The sequence below is a fragment of the Xiphophorus hellerii genome, chromosome 2, assembly GCF_003331165.1.
Source record: "Xiphophorus hellerii strain 12219 chromosome 2, Xiphophorus_hellerii-4.1, whole genome shotgun sequence".
In the NCBI taxonomy this organism is placed as follows: Eukaryota; Metazoa; Chordata; class Actinopteri; order Cyprinodontiformes; family Poeciliidae; genus Xiphophorus; species Xiphophorus hellerii.
In genome coordinates, this window is record NC_045673.1 from 16,363,550 (window position 1) to 16,385,200 (window position 21,651).

At 37.9% G+C, this 21,651-nt stretch overlaps 1 protein-coding gene across 1 annotated transcript in view; it reads right to left on the reverse strand.

Moving 5' to 3' along the window:
* Positions 1-1,004: 1,004 nt before the first annotated feature.
* Positions 1,005-21,651, reverse strand: part of b4galnt4a (beta-1,4-N-acetyl-galactosaminyl transferase 4a) — a 144,599-nt gene continuing 123,952 nt past the window's right edge. Inside the window, 14 exon segments of the mRNA XM_032585208.1 lie at positions 1,005-1,666; positions 4,428-4,554; positions 4,712-4,769; positions 4,771-4,824; positions 4,826-4,867; positions 5,582-5,654; positions 6,240-6,393; positions 6,509-6,888; positions 7,401-8,946; positions 9,083-9,156; positions 9,395-9,495; positions 11,377-11,486; positions 11,765-11,929; positions 14,091-14,157. Of these exon segments, the coding sequence (XP_032441099.1) occupies positions 1,552-1,666; positions 4,428-4,554; positions 4,712-4,769; positions 4,771-4,824; positions 4,826-4,867; positions 5,582-5,654; positions 6,240-6,393; positions 6,509-6,888; positions 7,401-8,946; positions 9,083-9,156; positions 9,395-9,495; positions 11,377-11,486; positions 11,765-11,929; positions 14,091-14,157 (3,066 nt within the window). The 3' untranslated portion in view covers positions 1,005-1,551.

A 21,651-nucleotide genomic window follows, 5' to 3' on the forward strand; every position in this document is an offset into this window, starting at 1 on the left:
CCTCTTTAAAACACTGAGCATAAACAGGGGGGTAATATATACCCCCCTCATATACCCCTGTTTGCCAGGGGTATATGAGCATACCCCTGGCAAACAACAGGTAGTGTCGAAGGTCCTAAAGTCTCTGTTGAACTTAAACACATAATAAATAAATTAAAGACTATTTCAGGTTCATTAATTTTAAAGTTGTTAAAACTTTAAAGAAAACATTTGTTTTTACACATAATTTTTTTTTTTTTGCCATAGAGTAAATGTACTCAAATTAAGGCAGATTTTTTTCTAGGAAAAAAAATAAAATTAGATTAAATAGATTAAAAGACAAATTTATTTTAAGGCTTTATTCGCATCTTTATCAGGGTTGCTAAATATTTAGCAAACACTGTAATGCCAAAGATGCTCAGCTGTCAGTACATTAGCTCAAACACTGCAAAAGATTTTTTTTTTACGCTGCATTTACTGCTCCTTTCTCCAGATCAGAAAGAGGTTAGGGATAGGGAGGGCATAAAGTTTCCTGTTTGTAGAGGTTAAAGATGACAACTTCAAGTGTATTCAAACAAACCAAAAAGGAGCACCCACGCATGTTACTGCATCGTCACTAAATCAGGATAAATTAACCTTGTATTTAAATAACAGCAGCATAAACGCAAGTAAACTTAAACCGAGTTCTCACTGATAGCCATTTGTATCTTATTCTGACATTAGAAAGCAATGTTTAGGAGCATTTAAAAATACCTTGACATCAAAAAAAATGAGAGAGAATGAAAGTAACGGAGAATGAAGAGATTCATTAGGTAAGAAAGAGATATAAAGATCATGTATCTCAATATTTTTTGGAAAAAATATTTTTCCCCCTTTTTGTTATGTTTACCATTGTAAGAAGAATTTCAGCACCTCCGTCACCCAGCAAATAGTAGTTAATGCATTTAGAAATACTGCGTAACCAAGCACAGCTCCTCTACTCAAGCTACCGTACGTGAATCATACTGAGATAACATTTTGATGCACATTCTATTTAGCTCTAATGTAAGAGCGAGTTAGAAAAAGGTCTTAGGTTGTTTTTTTTTACATCTTGTTAGAAAAAAAAAGGTGCTTCCTGTAATTACAGCACATAACCAGCACTCACTCAGTCACTTACTCACACACACGCATACAAAGCTCCACATACACACACATGCTTGCACGCACATGTGCACACAAAACAGCTGCTTTCCATTCTGTTTGAAAAAAAAAAAATTGCACCAATTAGGACAGAGAAAGAAGACAAAAATAACTTTTCTCTGTACAGTAGTTCAGTCAGTGAGGCGAAGTGATGACTCAGGTCTGTCTGCGGAGAGAGACAGACCTGTCTCCAAATTTCCCATTTGGACTCAGTTTCCTCACCCAGACAAATTTGCAACAGAACCCGGTGGCGAAACAGACGAGTCTCTCATTGGAGCCAGTTCTAAGAAAAAACGGGCAGAGTTCAGGCAGTGAGTGAGCTCTTACTGGTCTCTCTGTAACACACAGTGGGTCTGCAGGTCGGGTTTAGGATGCTCTGGCCAAAATAAAGAGCTATCCTTTTGAAGTTTTCTTGTTCTGAGAATTCCACATGCCTCTTTTAGAGTGGTAGTAGTGAAAGAAGTTCCTTAAACGTAGTCTTTCAACTTCCAAACCGTTCTGCAGCACTCTGGAGGAAGAGATGAGGAAACATTACATATATAACATTATATAAACTTGCATTCAATAAGTTGCCTTACATAGTTAAGGCCAGAATTATCTAAAAAATCTGACAAACTAAAATGTAAAATAGTTTTCATTGGATCCAATTTGGGCTTAGTGTTTAATTATTACAAAATACTGAAACACTTAAAAATAAATTAATGCTTGTTTTTGCTGAGATTTTAGTTTTTCACTGCGGTTTATTTAATTAGACTGATTAAGCATTCTGATAATATTCTAAGGCTGAAGGGAAGAACTAAAAAAAATATATTTGCATATATTGATGTGACAGAGGAGCCGTCACGAGCTGGGATTTAATTATAGAGTCTGTGTCAGCATGCGAGCACGCCCGCACACACATACACGATCGCCAACTTACTTTTTGTTGCAGCTTAAACTGACGCGGTTCATCGTGGGTGCACACGGGGTGTTTCTGCTTCAGTTAACATTCATCCTAACCTGTTATTTTCAGCTTCAAACATTTTCCCGGTTCTAATTTCAAGCAGGGTTGTTTCTGGATTGTGGCGTGCCGGGAGGGAGTCACATGATGACGTAGTGATGTCATCAGAACGTACTGAGTGTTTTCTATTAAATTGAGTATTGTATTTTTGTTTACAAGTTTTATATATTTATTTATTATTATTATTATTATTATTATTATTATTATTATTATTATTATTATGATGTATACTTTAAGAGGTTATTTGAGTTAGAAGTAATTGCTTAGTTTTTTTGTTTTGTTTGGACTTTCTGTGGGCGGAGCCTGTGGCTTTAAAAGCAGGGCTCTGCTCCACAGGGAGGCACTCTGTGGCTAGACTCTTGAGAAGTCACACTGAAGGTGATGGACTCTTACAATGAAGGTACTGCTGTTTGTCTGATTTTAACCTGCCTTGGACATCCTTTGTATATATTCTGCACCTGCCATCTTTGTTCACCTGAAGAAAAGCTTAATAAAGTTCACTAAAGTGATCTCCGGCCTTGGCCAGTCATTTATGTTTGACCAAGTCATAATAGAACCCTGTCACACTTGAAAACAACTAAATAATGATGTAAAGGTAAAGACAAGTTTGCTTTCAAAACTGCTTTTGCACATTTATTTATCTTTTCCGAATGTGTTGTAGGGAAAATATTGTGACATTATAAAATCTTTACAAGAACAAGGGGAAAATGCAATATCAAGAAGCAAACAAGTCGGGATAAAAAATAATAAAAACTATTATCTATGACTGGTGACTGTATTTTTATGCACAGATTTGCTTTGTGATTTTTTGGGGGAAACTAAGTCACATTTTATGGAGTCTACATAAAATCACTGTATGACTGTAAATAAGGTGATGAGTCCAACAGGTTCATCTAGTTGAGGCCCTCGCTGGTCGATTAGTCCAAGAACAGTCATATTTAAGGTTTACAAAGTCTAATGTAGCACACATAGAAAGGGAAAACATTATAAATTGAAAGTGTGTTTACAGAGTTTCAATAATGTATGCTGCGGTCTCATGCACACTAATTTTAAATAGATAAATTTCCCTGTTTCTACTATTTAAAGTTAGCATTTTTTCCAATTACTAGTGAACAAAATATTAAATCTACAATCCTACTTCCCAACCCTATGGAATCTGTCATAATGGTGGAACACACAGATGTTGGATTTTCTGAGCAGCCGGTTTGTAAAACAATAAGAACATAAATTTAGAATGACAGGGAAAGTCAGATGTCACCAAGTAGCCTTGAGCTTAAAAGGTAGCAAAGACGGCAACTATTTATCTGCACTTCCCATTGTTTGTACCACATTAAGCCAGTCACACACATAATTCTGTGGATCTTATGTTTTTAAACATATTCCTCTTGAAATGTGTTATCAGCTTGTATTACTGGTGGTACTTAACGCCAAATAGCAGAATCCACCGAGAATTCTGGATCTGAGCTCCCATTACAGACAAATCAAAAGCTGTGTTTTGCACTTAGCTGGAAGTGGGCCCCCAAATAAAATTCTGCTAAAGACTTCATGCCACCTCGTGGCATAATCTGACCCTGTTCAGACTGACTCAGAGAGAGAAAAACTGTTTAAGGAGGAACGATGCCAAAAAATGTTTAAAGGACAAGCTATTGTGTGTAAGTTTCAAACTATTCTTTCATTTACTATTACGTCCATGTTGGCCAGTTCAGAGTCACAGTGAAAGATATGCGAAAAATGTAGATGCATTATTTTTTTAAGACCTAAAAATATTTGGAGCTATACATGATCATGTTCATGCACATGGGATTATGAGGATCCACATGAGCTTGATGCTGTGGTGTGCTTTTTAGGGTCTCCGAAAAAAGGTTAGATAGGATTGCACAATAAAAAAAATCATGCAGTGGCAACATTATTATGACATTGGCTGCAATAAATACACTACTCCTTTTTCTCATCTTTCATAACAGTGCTTCCTCTCTACATGACATTTAATATCTCGGAAACTACCATTTATGATATGTAGGAGAATCTAACACAGTGAAACTAAACAGAATATTTTATTGACATGTAAAGATTGAAGTCTTTTCATTAGGAATATAAAGAGGAAAAGAAATGAAAAAAAGAAAGCAAGATACAAGTAATATGAGCAGGGAATGACAAAAACAAGGAAGAAAAAAGGAAGGACACATGGAAAGAAAGAAAAAAGGTCACAAGAAAGGGACATAATTTTCAAAGGGAATTATTTATGTATAATTTCATTTAATTAATATACCTATCGAGAAGTTCCCAGTCCTCTCCACCCCAGCGGTCTTTGAACTCCTCGGTGTTCATTCCTCCAATCTTGTCAAAATCTGACTTGTATATTCCAAACAGCCCAAAGCCATTAACCTCCCAATAACCTGTGAAACAAAAGCAGCAAGGCTCCCACTGAATAGCGGTCCAAATTGGTGAAAGAATCAAGACTGCTATATGAAGAAGAGATTAGTCAAATGAAGAATTCTTAAAAAATCTTTCAGATGAGCAAAGATTTTTTTATTTTTTGCAGTTGTGTCTTACCATCAGGCTCCAGCGGTGAACTACCACAGCTCAGCCTCATGACGATGGGAGCAAACGCCGAGGCGCCCTTCCACACAGTGCTTCCTGATGCTTTCCAATATGTTCAGAGGGAAAGTGAATGTGCAGATCACATAGAAACACTATACTGTGACTGTCCTGCAGTAGAAAAATAAAATATTCCATTAACATAAACATCATTAGGTTTAATTATTTGCATTTTTCCCCATAGGATATCACTGCTCTAAGGAAGTAATGGAAGGATGTAAATGTGAGTGATTGGTCACTTGTGTCTAATTTGGCCTTTTAAGATTGAAACAGGGGAGAAGTGTGAGCTTGGCATCAGTAGCTTGTCTTAACGTAAATATCCCAGAGGTCATTTAGACATGAGTGACAACTCTGTCATCTCATGCTGACGGACCTGACACCCAAATGGCGGATCAACGTCTATCCAGATTTTGGGCAGCTCTCAGCCCTGTCTGGATCGGTGTGCACGGATGTGTGATCGAGAAACCAACGGAGAATGCAGCAGGGCCGTATGCACACAAATAAGCCATAAAAAGAAATGGATGTGACAGCTTTGACATACACAAAACAGAGGGGATGACGCTTCCTGTCTAAGCAATTCCCTGCCATCCCAAGCTTGGCTCAGTGGGAGATGGTTAAAGGAAGCAGGAGGAGGCTCAGAGACGTGGGCGATCCCCAAAGCATGACAGACCGGCCCCGCAGTGATAGATTCATTATGCATGAGTGTTCCTTTCATCTGCCTATCAGCCATAAAAGGTCGAGTGGTCACTGTCTGACCTTGGGCAAGAGGTTTTATCCTGCCAGCTCACACAGCGTGTCTTCCCTCAGTGTGTTTGTTTCTCTAACCTTAATGGTGTCCACGCCGATCTGCAGCCCTGCCGAGCGCTCAAAGTTTCCCTCTCTTCTGAGGTACTCATATCTGCCAAAACAAATCCATATAAAACATCAAATAAACCCGCCTGAAGGGCGCCTTAAGGCAGTGGTCCTCTAACATTTATAACAAGTACCACCTCAGTAAATACCATTCTTTCTAAGCACCCCCACCTTGATATATTTTTAAAAAGCAGAACAAACAGATATGGAGTTTTTCTGTTTCTTGTGTTAATCTTAAAAAGCTAAAAAAGAAGGAACAAAAAGGTTTTCTATTGACATTGGTTGGTTGTGATATAATTCCAATTTGCTAAAAATTGAAATTTCCAAGTTAGAAGTTGAAAGAGAAGGTTTCTTCAGATGATTTTTACTAGCCGTGATATGAAAAACCAGAATGACTGCCTTATATAGAAAAACTATGTGAAAATTACAACAGCCAGCCCATTACTATACCATAACCTTCAGAAAGCATGTTAATACAGTATTAAATTGTAAAAAAAAAGAAAAAAATCACAAAAATACAAACATTCCAAAAGCTCTGTAACCATTATGGAACTTTTAAAACTTTTAAGCAGCTGCTCTAAGAGTTTTCTTTTTTTTTTTGTCATGCTACAAAACTTCCTCCAACACTCACTTTGGCACACTGCTCTCTCTGAGAGCCTGCTCCACGTCCATGTCCTCACTCTCAAAGTCGACAATAATGATGCTGAAGTTGTCGTCCTTTGTTTGCTGGTGAAGATTTTCCATGTCAGAAATAAACTGCTGCACCCAGCGAGCCTGGTTTTTCACTACAGGGCAATAATGGATACAAAAAATGTGTCCTTTAGATATAAAAGCATATTTTAAGCAGTCTCTTTCATGATGCACTTAACATTTCTTGAGCAAGAAAAGCTTTTGACTGACCTGGCACCACAAAGTGCACCATGACATCTTGCCTCCATTGCAGCATGACAGGCTGGCAGAGAAGAGGCTTAGCGTAAGCAGTGCTCCACGGTGTCGCGCCAGGCCGCACCGAGGACCTGGTGGAAGGAGACGGATGCTGGGTGGTGAAGCTGGTTGCAGACGCAGAGGGAAGCGGGGTCGGTGCAGAGGCTGGAGCTGAGTCTGTGTTCTCCACACTTTCCTCTCCTTGCCTTCCATGGTGCAGCAGCAGGTAAATGTACTCTGAAAGTCGTACCACGCTGCGTCCTCTCTCCATTAACTCCAGCTCTACCAGGTATCGGTTCCCTCTTGCTGAATCGCGGCGCTTCTCAACATTGATGATTCTTAGCAGGGTGTAGATTCTGGAGAACACACGAAGAAACCCTTAAGAAAAACTGAGGATGGTTGTTGCAAATACAATCTGTCTGAAATAGAATCTGGAACAAAAGTGGTTTGTTTATACTTGTAAATTTTCTGAAATAAGATAAAGCTCCAAGAGGATTCAAATTTTCTGTTGTATTTTAAAACATGGCTGATAAAGAAAAGCAAAGGCATCTTATAATCAGTGTAATCTGAAAATTGAGTATTAATAATACATTTTGCTTTTGCAGTCATTCATTACAGCACACATACTGTACATCACACCACAGTCTCATTGCATGGCTTTATTATCTAAGCCAGCAGTGCCCAACTCCAGTCCTTGACTTCTGTCTTCTAACATTTGAAAGCAGCCCTGCTCCAACACACTAAAATATAATGGTTGAATTATCTCATTAATATACCATTCATTCAGTCATTCAAGTGTGTGGTATGGTAGTATGGTAGTAACATTTGAGAAAAGTTGGGAAGTCATGATCTCGACCTTTATCCTTACCCTCCATTGTGTTCATTGAGTTTTTCCATGTACTGTGCCAGCACATCCACCACTTCGCTTTCCGCCAGCTGGAGGTTGCCAGACACATTGCAGCGCAGGTCATTCCAGTCTGATCGCAGCAGCTCGAAGTCCATCGCATTAACAGAGAACGTCCTCTGCCAATTGATGCTCTCCTCTGCCCAACCTGGCCGGATTTCGACCTCCTCATAGCTGTAATCTGACATTTCTCCCTCCTCTGGTTCCAGCTCTTGCTCTGGATCAGGGTTGGGATCAGGATTAGAGTGATTTGTATCTTGATCAATGTCTGTGAGGTGGGAGACTGGGTTAAGCTGATGCTGAGATTCGGTAATCTCTGAGGTCCTAAGGTAAGAAGTGACCCGTAACTGACTGTGGATTGTGTTTTCTGTATAGCTTAACCTTGTTTCAGAGGCTGGAGTCGGACCAGGCTCTTGGTGGTAGGACAAAGGGATCTGGATATCTCTTTTACTGGGCAGGTCAGCTGTGACAGTAGTCCTTAAATCTCGGGATTCCCCTTTCCTCTTGATTTTCTCTAGCTGTTTTGTCATTGCTACTTTGTTAAAAGACCTTTCAGCAGTTTCACTCTGAATGTTAACACTTTTATTATGTGCTGATGTCTTGCTGTCCTTAGTAGGAGGGCTGTGCCAAAGTTGAGGGGCACCGATAAGGTGCCTAACCACTGACCCACCCCTTCCACCATGTCTTCTTTGACCCAGGTTTACCAGCCTTGTGGTCTTCCCAGTTTGGTACAAAAAGACTCCAGGGAAAACTTCTCTAGGATGTCGAGATGCCCTCTCTTCCCTCCTCTCCCGTCGCTGTTCCCTTTCTTTTTCTCTCTCCTTTGCAGGACGAGGCCTGGTAATGTAGATCTTGCTCTCCTCTCTCTTCTCCTTCTTGCTCCCAACAGGCTTGTTACTGTTAGTATGGGGGTAGTTGTTATGGGCAGAGTTGCTGAGGATCTGCTTCGCTCTGCTGGTGAGTGCAGATAGGGAGGTTTTTTGGGGAAAAAGGAGTGAAGACTTGCTAATTTTAGGAGGTACCTCAAGATCACCTCTCCCACCTTGTGCTTTGGCTTTCTTATTTAGGTCTTGGTCTGAAGGACCAGTATAGACCCAGGACAAAGTGCGACCCCTGACCACACTGTCCACATCTGGTAACAGAGCTATGGGTTGGTCTTCCTCAAGTCCTTTCCTTGTATGTTGTCTCATATTTCCACGAGTATGATCCCTTCCCCAGTCTCTGTCCAGAATCCTCTCATTCTGTCTATCCCTGTGAAAAGACTGTTTTCTTTTTCTGTGACGTATTATACTGTTGACCTCTCCCACCTCCTCCTCTTCTTCTTCTTTTGGATCTTCTTTACCTTCCTCTTCCTCTCTGCCTGCTGGTGTGGCCCCAGTTTTTGAGTGCTGATGGGAAGAATTATGCATATGACTGGACTGGCTTGGATGAGAGGGTTTTCTGGGCGAATGCGTGCCAACAATCTCTGCCTCGTCCTCTGCATCCACGACCTCCTCTTCTTCAAGAAAGTCTGTTGTCAAATGAAGGAGATTCAAAGTTGCTACAATGTGAACATTTGTTCAAATACAAGCTGCAGATTTCTGTGGGGTTTTTTTGTGTGTGCAGGGATTATTGTAAGGAGTATGTGTTTGCTCATTATAACTTACCATCTGGGTTGGGGAAAAAGAACGGTCTGTCATCTTCCTCCTCATCCATCTTCATATATTTATAGAAACCAAATCTGGCAGACAAAGGAAGAAGAAGCACCCACATATGACCACATAGATTAACCGAAGTGCACATTTTTAAGGTTACTCATAGATTTATAAGTGGACACCTTAAGTAAGAGAGTTTGTATAAGCTTGTACCATGAAGGTCACTAGGACACTTTTCTGCATGAGCAGCGTAGCTGTTTGTTTATACAAGACATAGACAAATGTTTGTTTGTCTCTCAAACAGATAAAGCTAAATGTGCTTACTTCTCCAAGTAGATAGGAGACTCTCTGTAGAAACATTTGTTTTCCCGTTCCATATGGGTGAGACGTGTGAAGTCGTTAGGGTAGACAAAAGATAGGTAGACCTGAAAAAGAGTCACATCTCAGTCCAGACTGTCATACACAACTTTATTATTGAATAAATGCTTGTTCAAGAAGATCTTTTGAAATGTTATCTGTTTCACGTTTAATTCAAAAAGAAGTCTAATTGATTAATTATTAACCGTTTTGGCATTGCATCTAATCTACAAGTAACCAACCACTGATTCAAAGTTGCAGCCACATAACATTCATGAAGAATTTTAGTGAATTTAAGACAAAGGCCTTAAATTCATTAATATTACTGACTTTGTATCCTTCAATCATCTTTTTTTAAAATCTCACCAGAGATTTTGAATATGTTTCAAGTCACTCAACTGTAATGAATACTCTTGTGTCTTTCAGGATTTCTTCTGAAATCAAGCATTGGTGGAATTTGAAATATGACTGAAATCCACTGTCCTACTTGATGGTATAAGCTTCACCTTCCTCACAGATGGCATGGGATTTTCTCATAGGATTTCCTGATACTTTACTGAATCCTCACCATGTAGGTTTTTCAGCACTAATGGAAACAAAGCAGCCCCAGAGCTTCTCTAAGCCACTGCAAAGCATCTCTGTAGGCATGGTGTTCTTTCTGGGGGACGCTTCTTTCTTCCTCCTGCGGGCTTACCACTGATCCACTGAATCGAAACATTCCAGTTTTAATTTATGCGTACCCAGAACAGAATCCCAAAAGCCCCTTGACTTATTTAATAAGCAGCGGACAGAGTGGAGATGACTTTTTGTGCCAGGACACAGTGGTGATCTGAAGTCCTTTAAGGATTTTAAACCACTTGTCTCCTCAGATATTTGATGGGGGAAGTTGATATCTTCCTCTTTCTAACATGCCCAAGCAGGGAAGTCACTGTTCTTTTCACTTTAAATCTTCAAACTTCAAATTAGTTGTGACTTTGTCAAAAAAGAGAGAGATTAAAACAATTAGTTTTCTTGCAAATACCCAGTCATTTATTCATTTCACCAGTAAATTTAATGTAGAGTGACGAGAATAATAATTTTAGGTGCAATTGTATTTCGGTTGAACATCCCATGTTTACATCTGTTGCAGTAACATCTGTACTCCCACAGAGGGGAGTAGAGCCCAACAATTGCCACGTTTTACATCTTGACACAAAGAGTTTGCTGATTCTGTGTTTATTTTCACTCCTACATAATTTTTGTGCTCCCATTTATTTCTGTTTTGTGCCCTTGGTTTGAATTTAATTTCAGAACTCCTAAATAAAGGTGTACTTAGAATGCTGAAACAGTGGCTAGGTCCTTCCCAGATGTAGTTGGACTTTTATATAAGACCAGCATTATTTAAAAAAAATAACAATATTGATTACATTTTAATAAAATTTAATTTAAGACCACTTTACAAGACTAACAGGTTTAATTCATATATGGAAATATATAACTAATTTGACTTAAATTAACTAATTTATATAACTAATCCAATCATAAAGACAAATTAAAACACAATTACATTTTTGATTTGGTCTTATTTAATATAATGTGCAATCAAATTCAGTTCATAAAGGAAGTTGGTGAAAATGTATCAATCAAATGAAGTCCAGCCAACTGTATCAAGATGAAAAACAATACTGAAACTGAGGGCTGCTAAAATTCCTGACAGTAAAACTGAAGGAGCTGCAGAAATGTCTCCCTGCCTAGTTACTGCATATGACAATATGACCATAAGCATTTCCTTCTATATAAAACATTCAGACCTGTCCAAAATCTCCTCAGATCCCATGAGAAAATGCTTTGGCATCTGATTAAATCAAACTTTAACTTTGGCCACATTTATCTGCAATAAAGTCCACAATCTCATCTATAAATACCAGTTATATTAAAACAAAAACACATAACACTTCTTTTTGACTTACAAACTGAAGGCCTTGGTATCGGGCGATGGGAAAATCTTTGACTACATAGGTTGGAGAGTAGAGACATGCTGGAAGAACATTTTGCAGCCGAGTGTGGTCAATCATTGGGGCTGAAGAGAGAGACAGAAATGACTCAACAGTTTGCAAAACAATTATGTGACTTGAAATTTACATAAAGACATTAACAGTCAAGAGGGTCAAAAGTGGAAAATATGAAAAGCAGGAAATATAAAATGAAATGCCAGCAGTTTGATTGAATTACAGCAATGCTGAATACAGTAAGAAGGAGTACGCTGGGAACCATGCAGTTAATTAGACAGGAAGAGGAAACAAGAAGCCAAAAATTCAGGATGAAAAGATATGGAAAAGATAAACAGGGCAGACATACTGCTGTAGAAAGTATCCCTGGGGTCTGGCCTCAGCATATCAGCTCCATGTGGTGTGATAATGTCTCCTTCCAGACCCTGTGGGCGAAACTCTGCTGGGAGATGGATGTGACTGGCCAAAGTCTGAGGGATGTGATCCACACTGTTCATCTTCAGACTGGACTCATCTGGGAAAAAGAAACCATTACTCTGTTGGTTTTGTTACCAATGTGATTTTGTCTGTTACAAAGTTTCCTTCTAATCAATAAATCCTGTCAATGTCACAGTTATTGACTGGGTGCATAAGGTCAAAAAGCTAGCAGGAGGAAGATGAGAAGAAAAAAAGGAATCTGATGAATAAAGAACAGTAGCAAAAACAAAAGAAAAACATTGAAAAATAACCTGGAGGTCAAAAGAAATCCAGAACAGAGCAGTCATAATAACAGCAATAGATAGCAGGGAAGGAGGAGAGAGAATGTGTGATTAATGGCAAGTCGGGAGCAAGGGCCGATGGAAGACATGATTTGTAATTAACAGGGTAATCAGCACCATTTTCATCCTCTAAAGGGTCAACTGTGCAATACCCTGAGTCTATATGTGCATATGGTACACAAAGTAAGCCTTTGTAAGCTTCTTTTTGTTTGACAATAAGACTTTTTAGTCACTTCACTGCCTTATGTCTTGAAGTAGGAAACTTCAGATTTTGTTGTGGATTTCTTTTTTTCATTGGAGCAACAACAACAACAACAAAAAACACCAGCTCCAAATTTGGCACTTTTTAAGGTTTGGAGAAGTCAATGTGAGGGAGAACTTTGTAAACTGTCATGCATGGTAGATGTAGCATCATGCTGTGGGCTTCCACGTGGTACTCTTAGATTCCACAAACTGGGTGAAACAATGACATCCTTCAGTTTCACCTCAAACTGACAACTAGATGGTTAAAACTTGGACATTTTTGAATGTTACAACAAGATAATAATCCCAAACACAGATCAAAAGTTTGGATTAGCTAACGCAAAGTTTATGAAATGGCAATCTGAATGACAATTTAGAGAATATGCATATTATCTGCATGCTGCGAAAGCATCCAGCTCTACTATTTCTGGCAAGATCAGAAAAGATAATTACAGGAAATTATAGAATTTTCTTATTTAGACTGCTCTTCAAGTTCACGGAAATCTATCTACTGTTTTCCACTTTTAGGTTTAATTTTCAAGATAAAACGAGAAAAATCATTTTTTATATTGAAAGGAAACCAATTTGACTTACATTCATGAGACGTAATGTGGATCTTTAATAGGCTGTCCTTCTAAAAAGGATATTTCTTAAGGTTTAATTTTATTATAAATGAAAATCTAATAGAATTAGTTTGATATAACTTCCCGCTCTTGTTCTTAAATTGTGCCAAGCATACATATGAACCCACACACGGTGGCATAATTTCACAAACATGAATGAATCTCAAACACTTTCTGGTCTGTGTACATAACGTAAGCAAGTGAGGAGAGAGGGTGTGACACAGGAGGACAGGATGGATGGCTGCTGGAAGATGATGAGAAGGTAATGCCTGAATCCAGTGAGTGACCTCTTACGATGTATGAGGCCTCATTCTTCTCTGTCACAGCTCGTCATAAACAAGGCTGCGGGGTTTGGCTCACAGCCAAGCAACACTGCGGTTTTGCTCAAGTTGACAACTCTGCGCATCATTTCTGGAGCAGCAGGCATTTTCCGCTTTCAGTGTAACTGATGCCTTGTGACACATTACTATTCTTGGTGCTGCAGAGGTTAAGCACCAACTCAGAGTGCGGAATTCTTAACTTTGCTGCAAATACCAAGACACAGGAAGAGCAGTGTGCGGTGTCGGCCACATCAAATGACACCTCTGGATTATGTATTGCATGTGAAAAACCCTGCTGTAGATGTTTTTATAGCCACAGTATAATCCTATATTTATAGCTTTTAAGATATATATTTTTTTACCATCTGCTGAAAGCTGCCAGAAAACTGAAATTGAGTCTTTAAGTATTCAACAGAATAATGATCCAAAATATATGATCAAATCAACATTTAATGGAAGACAGACAATAAATCCACCTAGTTCTGTTGAAATTTCAATGCATAGGCCTAAATTTCAAATTGTTTCTGTGTGATAATATTAAGTGCAAGCAAAACAAAGACAAAGTATAACAAAGAACAAAGAAAGAAATATAATAATGGTAAGCAAGCCCATTGTTGTCTAAAAGTCAAACAAAAAGAACTGAACCAAATTGTAATTTTGTTTTATAAAAATTGGTCATAAATAAACTGAGATGAAAGGTTTTTGTATTAGTAGAAATAAAAGGTTCTTACCTGTGTAGAGGGAGATGTAAGCTGAGTCTATCACTTCATACTTAAGACCTGGGAGGAACGGCCGCCACTGAATGAGACACAAAAGAAAGGCAACTGTGTAAGAACACAACCCGAACATGTAGAGCATGAAACTGAACAGGAATCACTCATGGCGGATTGTCAGCTGAGTGACATTCTTTCTGTTACTGAGTATCGAAAAATCACAGGATTCGGCTGATGCCGAGTTTTTTTCTACAAACTCACTTATTCTGCGAGAGCAGAGACAGCAGAGTAACATTTTCCAGCAAGAATATGAAATCTGGCGCTGTAAAGAGCTAGGGAAGGGAGCAAACAAGAGAAAAATGAAAACAGACTGTGAACAAAACAAGAACACGAAAAAAGATGACAAAGAGTGGAGAGGAGAGGAAAAAATAGGCGGGAATCAACTAATGACCTGAACCAGAGAAGCATCGAGAGGAAGGAAGAGAGACAGGCAACAATTCTCCTAAATAGATTTCACAATTACCTCGTCACTTCTACTTACCAAGGATGTAATCATGGGAGACAGGTCATTTTCCAACCTTTCCTTAGAGAATATAAATATAAACGCCCTATGCAAATACTCCCACAATAGTGTTTGCACACAACACCCTCCTACTTAGATTAAGGGGCATTTCATAAGCAACAAGTTATGTTCTCCCATACAACATCTAAAGCTCATATCAGCAGCTCACAGCCATGTTGATGGGGTGACACTGAGGCACCCATACGGTGCCCACAGAAGGACACAAACATAGGAACATCAAACAAGGGCACAGCGGCAACATCATGCTGAGTCGCAGCAGGGCGCGGCTCAACCGGCCGCAAAAGGCTTCACCATTTTGTCATTGTTTCTGTCTTGAAAAGTGAGCCGGTAAAGTCAAAAGAGGACAAAAAAGTTAAAGCAATATATGATTTTTGGAAAGGTTTGCTTTTGCCCAACTGACACGACAACACAACAAAAGTGCAGAGCGCTGTACTGTTTTTAATACAACCTCGAGGGCTGTGGCACACAGGCAGAAACAGCTACTTCAGTCGTCAATCATTAAGGAGAAACTGGACAAAACATGAATCTCTCAATGCATGTTATTCAAACTCTATCTTGAGTACAATAGTTTGAACACGTGGCAGTTTTAACAAAGCCTTTTAACAGCAAGTATTCAATAAGAAGAATTAAGCAAACATAAAAAAGATGGCTAGATCATCTTATTTGACAAATTTATCTAAGTCCAGACAGGTGAATGTATTATTAATTATTATTAGTAGTAGTAGTATTAATATTATTATTATTTTGAGGTGATCAACTTCAGGTAGATTGAAACAATCTCCACAATCCAGTCCAAAAGAACAGTTCAATAGCTAGAACAGCTATAAGAGTCTTTGGGGAAAGGCATTTGTTTGTTTGCTGATTTGGACGCACAAAGAAGGAAACTGCAAGTCGACTCGGTCCTGAGGATGCTCCCAACGAGCTTCTACTGTGTGCTAGACATTGCAGGGTTTCCCAATTCTCAGCTGTGGCCATACAAAGCTTTAGAAAAGCTGGATGCATGGACAGCAATTCTTAATAGTTCTTCAGGTTACACTACGAAGGTTTCAAAAGTCCTTCCTCCATCCAAGAGAATGATAAAGAACAGTTCACGCATGTGTGCCTCCGTCAGAGGTTACACTCCAAAGACAAATCTTATCTTTCCAGCGCAGAGTTTTACTGCGGGGGTGATATCAGCCAATGATGGCCTCCAAAGCAATGAATGCAGGGAGATACGGAGCGATCAGCTTGAGTAAGTGGAGGACTAGCACTGTGTAATGGAAATACCTTGTCAATTACAGAGTTATCTCAGATGTGTACAGTGCAGTAAAAACATATTTGCCTCCTTACAGATTTTTTTGTTTTTGCTTTTTTGTTACCCATTTTTCAGATTGTCAAACAACTATCACATAAAGATAATCAAAGAAAATACAAAAATCAAATCAGAATTTAGATTATCAGAGGAAAAAAAAAATATCCTAACCAATATATCCATGTTTTAAATTTTTCTCTTTTCCTCAACAGAAATATCTTGTCACACTGTAAGGTGAAATAACTCCCATCAAGTATTTGGAATAACTGGGAATGAATCAAAAAGCTTGGGGTTTATTCACATTGAAATTTTGTAGGAAGAGCTGAAAAGGGGTGGACAAGCAAAATGACCTACAAACTGACTCACTTAAACCAATTCTGTCAGTAAGAATTGGACTACTACTGGGAATGGAAAACAATTTGAAATGCTTGTGGAAGAACACCCAGAACGTTTGACCCAAGTTGCACAGTCTCAAATGTATTCGTACTTCATACTAAGAGAATACATGTAGAATCCAGAATTTGCTAGTGAAAACAAATTCAAATCTTTTCTGCTTTAATGTCAAACAACGAGAAACAAATATATGCTTTTTTATATAATGTATGTATGTTACTTGTTTTTGTATATATTTTCTTGTTAAGCCGCGTTTGAGAGGAAGCAGCAAGAGGAAGAAGTCTAAGTGCTTCTTAAAGTTCAACAGAGAGAAAAGAGAACCGTTATCAATGGGGAAATATTAAAGAGCACCAAATGTTGAAAGAAATGGCACAATTTAGCCTCAGGGTTGTCTCACTTAGCCAAGACACTGCGCTGACATGAAGGTTTGCTATTACTAGAAAAGTCGGCCAAAGAGCTTATGCTGATCCTCATCACAGAGTGGTGAAAGAAACCAGGGTATTCCTCCTTCTCCTCATCTTATTTAAATCCAATTAAATTAAAAAATAGTTTAAATATCCAAAAGGAAAATAAGTACACTATATATATAATTGACTTTTCTTCTTTTTTATGGACACACTCAGATGGGTTATTTACATTTTAATAATCAGAACTTTTAATCTCTGACAGAACTGACTGAAGTTCACTGAAGTATATGTTTCCTATGATTAAACTCCTCACAAGCCTGAGGAGCTGAAGTTGATTTCCTAATATAGCACATGGAAAATAATTGCTTAAGCAAATCTTGATCTTACATGTTTGGTTAAGATTCACTTGAGATCAAAATTAACAGAAAGTAAAGATGTCTGACAGATTTGAAAAGCCAAATGTTTGCTAGGAACATCTGATGTCTAGAACAACTTTAATAATAACTGTTTAATTCTTGGTAATATCTGCATGCTCCATGAAGGGCAGAGAGGTATACCGTGACGTATACCAATCATCGCCTAAACTCTTCCAGACAGCTGGCATTAGGCCCGAAGCAATAGAGCGTAAACACAAAACTGAAATAAAATAAAATAACTGGGAGTGAGAAGAGTAAGACGTTAACAAACCTGATGGCACTGGCCCAGGAGAAAGTATAAAAGTGAACCAGAAAGATATCCATCTATTTTTTAAATCTTTATTTATAATAGAAATTTTGACTATAAACATAAGACATTATATCTAACAATAAATCTAGTTAACCTATTATTAAAATGTCATGACAAAGATTTATTTTAAAGTAGTAAAAGCAAAGCAGATAAGTCACTTAACTAGCACAGTAGTTTCCATTTCTGTGTTTACTACTGTCTTATTCTTACTAGGTCATTACAATAAAAATCATTAGGGGCTAATCTATGAAAAAATGGTTGATAGATAGAAAGCTGTAAAGTATTTAGAGATTTATTTATTTCCTTTTGAATAAGTTTTGTTGTAAAAAAGATACATCATACCTCAGTCTTAGAACATTTGGAATCCATCTGATACATTTTTAAGCAGGTAGAGATGCAGTTAACTGATAATCTTTGAGAAAAGAATAGAGGACTGCTAAACAATAATCATATTTTTTTTAAAGTAATCTGTTTTCATATAACTTATGGGGGGTTGGGCAAAAGAAAGAGGACCACATGTGAGCGTCCATCATGTTTCAGACAAAGAACTGAATAACAGTTCTTGGCTGGGAATGACATGCTGCTAACAAGCCAAGAATTACATCTTGCAGCTGTGGTGCAAAGAAAGCAAAGTGACAATTAACACGCTAATGAAAGAACAATTAGTATAGCAGAGCATTTATCTCACTCCCTGTTTACTTCAGTTGTTTGGAGTCAAGCTTCATTTTAACTACTGTCAAGTAATCAGGAGAATACAGCTTCTTTTATGCCAGTCAGAAGATTTTTTTTATACTTGTATTTTACTGCCTCTTTATTAAACAACAAAACTACTGTAATAAACAAACAGGACAAGAAAAGTGTTCATAACCACTTGAACTCTGACTAGCTTCCCTCATCTTGCTAAAGAGAGTGACACAGATAAAATCTATATGTAGACCAAAAAAAATGTGTATTCCTTCTCACTAGTGTGGAAAGAATAGCTTGTTTTTTAGCTTTAATTACCTTTTATATTTTTTATGATAATTGTGTAAGAGTTTCCTTGTTTTGTATTTGTTGCTTGTAGTGAATTGAAGTTTTTTTCTTTATTGAAAACAAAAAACCTTTTGTTTTTTTGTGTGTAGTTAAATTATTTTAACCTTGTTTGCATAGCTTTGTCTTTAGCAGGACGAATTGAGTGTTTTCCAGGAACAACAGATGGAAAATAGTCTTTTGGTTAATTCTGGAGCAAAAATGTCTTTCTCTGGAAAAGGTTTTTGTTCATTCGGCACCAACAAGAGAAACACATAAACACCACTAGATTGAAACTCTATCCAAGTCTGTCCAAGGAGTGAACATACTGTACAAGGTCTGTTTGGTATGCAGGACGAGGACATGCACGCTGTAAAAGCAGTTGAGAGTAAAATGGAAATAGAAATGGAGGTAAAATCTGTTATGACCCTCCCAGTGGAGGTCATTGTTGAAATACACTGAAAACGTAAAATTGAATTATTGGTTACTGAATGAAATAAGGCAAACAAGTTCAATGTCCTGGACAATAACAAAACTAAGCCCTAACAATAATTGTGGTTTCAAAATGAATGCTCTATATTTTAGAAAGGAGCTGCTCATGACAGGAACCTGAGTAATGCTAAAGATATGTTTTGAGGGAGGATTTCTTTATATGAGCCAATACTAGTGTGAGGAAAAGTGAATTCTAGATTTAAATGGCTGTATGACTGGAATCAAGGCTCATAAACACCTTTCAGCGTTAAAAGGACGGCACTTACAAATTCATTTCTACTCTTACTGCCCCCTTAATATACTTTAGCACCATATTTACCTATTTCAACACACAAATACACCCAAATCAGTAAACAGATGCTGTGAATTGGCAAAAAGCCTGGGGTTAAGTGCCCTGGCTAAGAACACTTACGCATGTGTGGGATATAGGATTCCACTGTTAGGACTTGCTCACTGCACCTGTTTGATGAAACATCGCCTTGGTGCTATGAAATAAATGAGCCAGGAATGGAGCCCTGCAGTGCATGGCTATTGTTGTGGCAGACCACCTGCCTCCTTTTGGTGGAGTGTGGAAGTGTATGCTTTTTGTGACAGCACATCTGCTTTTAATATTTTTTTGGCACATTTAGCAAATGCAAACGTTTATAGCAAGTCTAATGTGGTTCACATCTCAAAAATAGTCAATAGTAAGTTTTAGTTTTATAAATCTGCACTTATACCAGAATGTAGGGAATTATTGAAAGAGATGAATGTACACATGACTGAAGTGGATGGACGCACAGATGGATGGATGGATAGTAGAATGGATGGATGGCAAGAATAGCACACAGACAAAAAGAATGAACCAAAGCAATGCAAAATTTTGTTCATGGACATCTACTGTAGATCTTTTATTTATAAATATATGCATACATATTTTTTAATCCAGAAATATATTAAGGCAGGAAATAATATCTAAAATATTTGCCCACAATTATCTAGAGCTGGAAAAATGCCTGGAAAATCAAATTCCACAAATGTTTAGAGTTTAAGAATCTGTTAATGCAGTTTTGGAGTACATACAACCTACAGCAACTGTAGTCACCATAGGATCAATGTTGTACATGTAGACTGTGCTGAAAACAAATAATAGCTGGAAATTCATATGTAGGGTAAATAAATGTAAAGCCATCTCATTATCATGAGGTGGCTTAAATAGAAAGATCAGTAATTTAGCAACAAAAAGCAAAAGTTTTCTTTTGGTGGAGTATTGAAATGTGTTATGCATTAATGAAAACATTTGCATAAAAAGGTGATGTAAACTGCATTTGAACAAATTTCAGATCTGAAAACCTTGATCCAACCAAAGGAAACAATTACTTAAATTACAAGGAAGGAAAATGGTAATGACATAATTAGCCTGGGATATATCACAGAGATATAAAAAAGTAAAGTAAATTCCTGTTAAAAGAACGAGACGCTCATTGTATTTAAACACCTGGCTGCAGATCACTTTTAGTGCTGCTGATTTATACTGAGGGAGATTTCATAGTAGATACTGAAAGGTCTTTGTGGCCATGACTTGTGCAGCTGAGCCTGTGTAAGTGCAACGGTGGAAGGAGAGTAATATTTGGTCCATCAGTCTGGGATTTGGCCCAGTAGGAGTCCTAAAACAGGGCCATTAAAATCCTGCATCTAAACCTCACACCACTGCCCGTCCATAAAGTTGCCATTGCTAATTAAAGTGTTGCTTTCTTCTCCTCTGTCATCCCCTCAATCATTCTGTTTAATGGGCAACACTTTCCGTTGTCCTGTCAGGCTGCGATCAGTAGATGTTTTCCATTAGGCTGGTGGAAAAGGTCCTGTGTTTCACTGACAAAAATCCAGATGGTAATTAAGAAAGTTAATGAAACCGCAGCTCATGGAATAATTTATCATGTTAAGCAGCCACCTATAACTCTAACAAAAAATACTACTTTATTTGAAGTTAATTGGGGAAAGGGTTGAGGCAGGTGACTGCACTGGATAGATACAGCCAAAGCGCAGAATCCCTGCTGCTCCTACAAAATATACATTTGAGTCCAAGTAATTTGGGCATTTTAAAATGGTCCCTTTTTGATTCATTATTTATGTTCCACCTTTCAGCAGCTAGCCTTCTTAAATACTAAATGCAACAAAACAGAAAGAAGCCCATCATAACATGAATGTTTCCTTCTTATTTTCAAGCCAAAACTCTCAGAATATATTTTAGTACAGCCTGTTTCAAGTGTTCAAAGGAAGAGCTGTTTAACAAATACATTCCTTGATTATAAGCCCACCTTTGACTGTATAATCACAGCTTTATGGAGAACATGTTGTATAGAGGGCAAAAAGAAGCAATGAATTCTCACTATCTGCTCTTTAACAAATGAAGGCCTGGGTATCTGCAGATTTATGTGAGCCCTGGGCTTATGCTGTTGTGGGCTGGTCACAGTAAATCTGCTATTTTTGTCGAGGTATAAAATGTATTCCACTGTTAAATCACATACGAAAGCCTTACTCAGACGGCGCATTTATACATACACACAACCAAGCATATAATTTTCAACTTGCTGACTTTTATATTCATTGCACTTTACCTACTTGGACCAATCTATTTTGAAAACACGATGAGCGTTTTGCTTAAGAAATTAAAAGCAAAAAACTGAATGTTGTGCATTT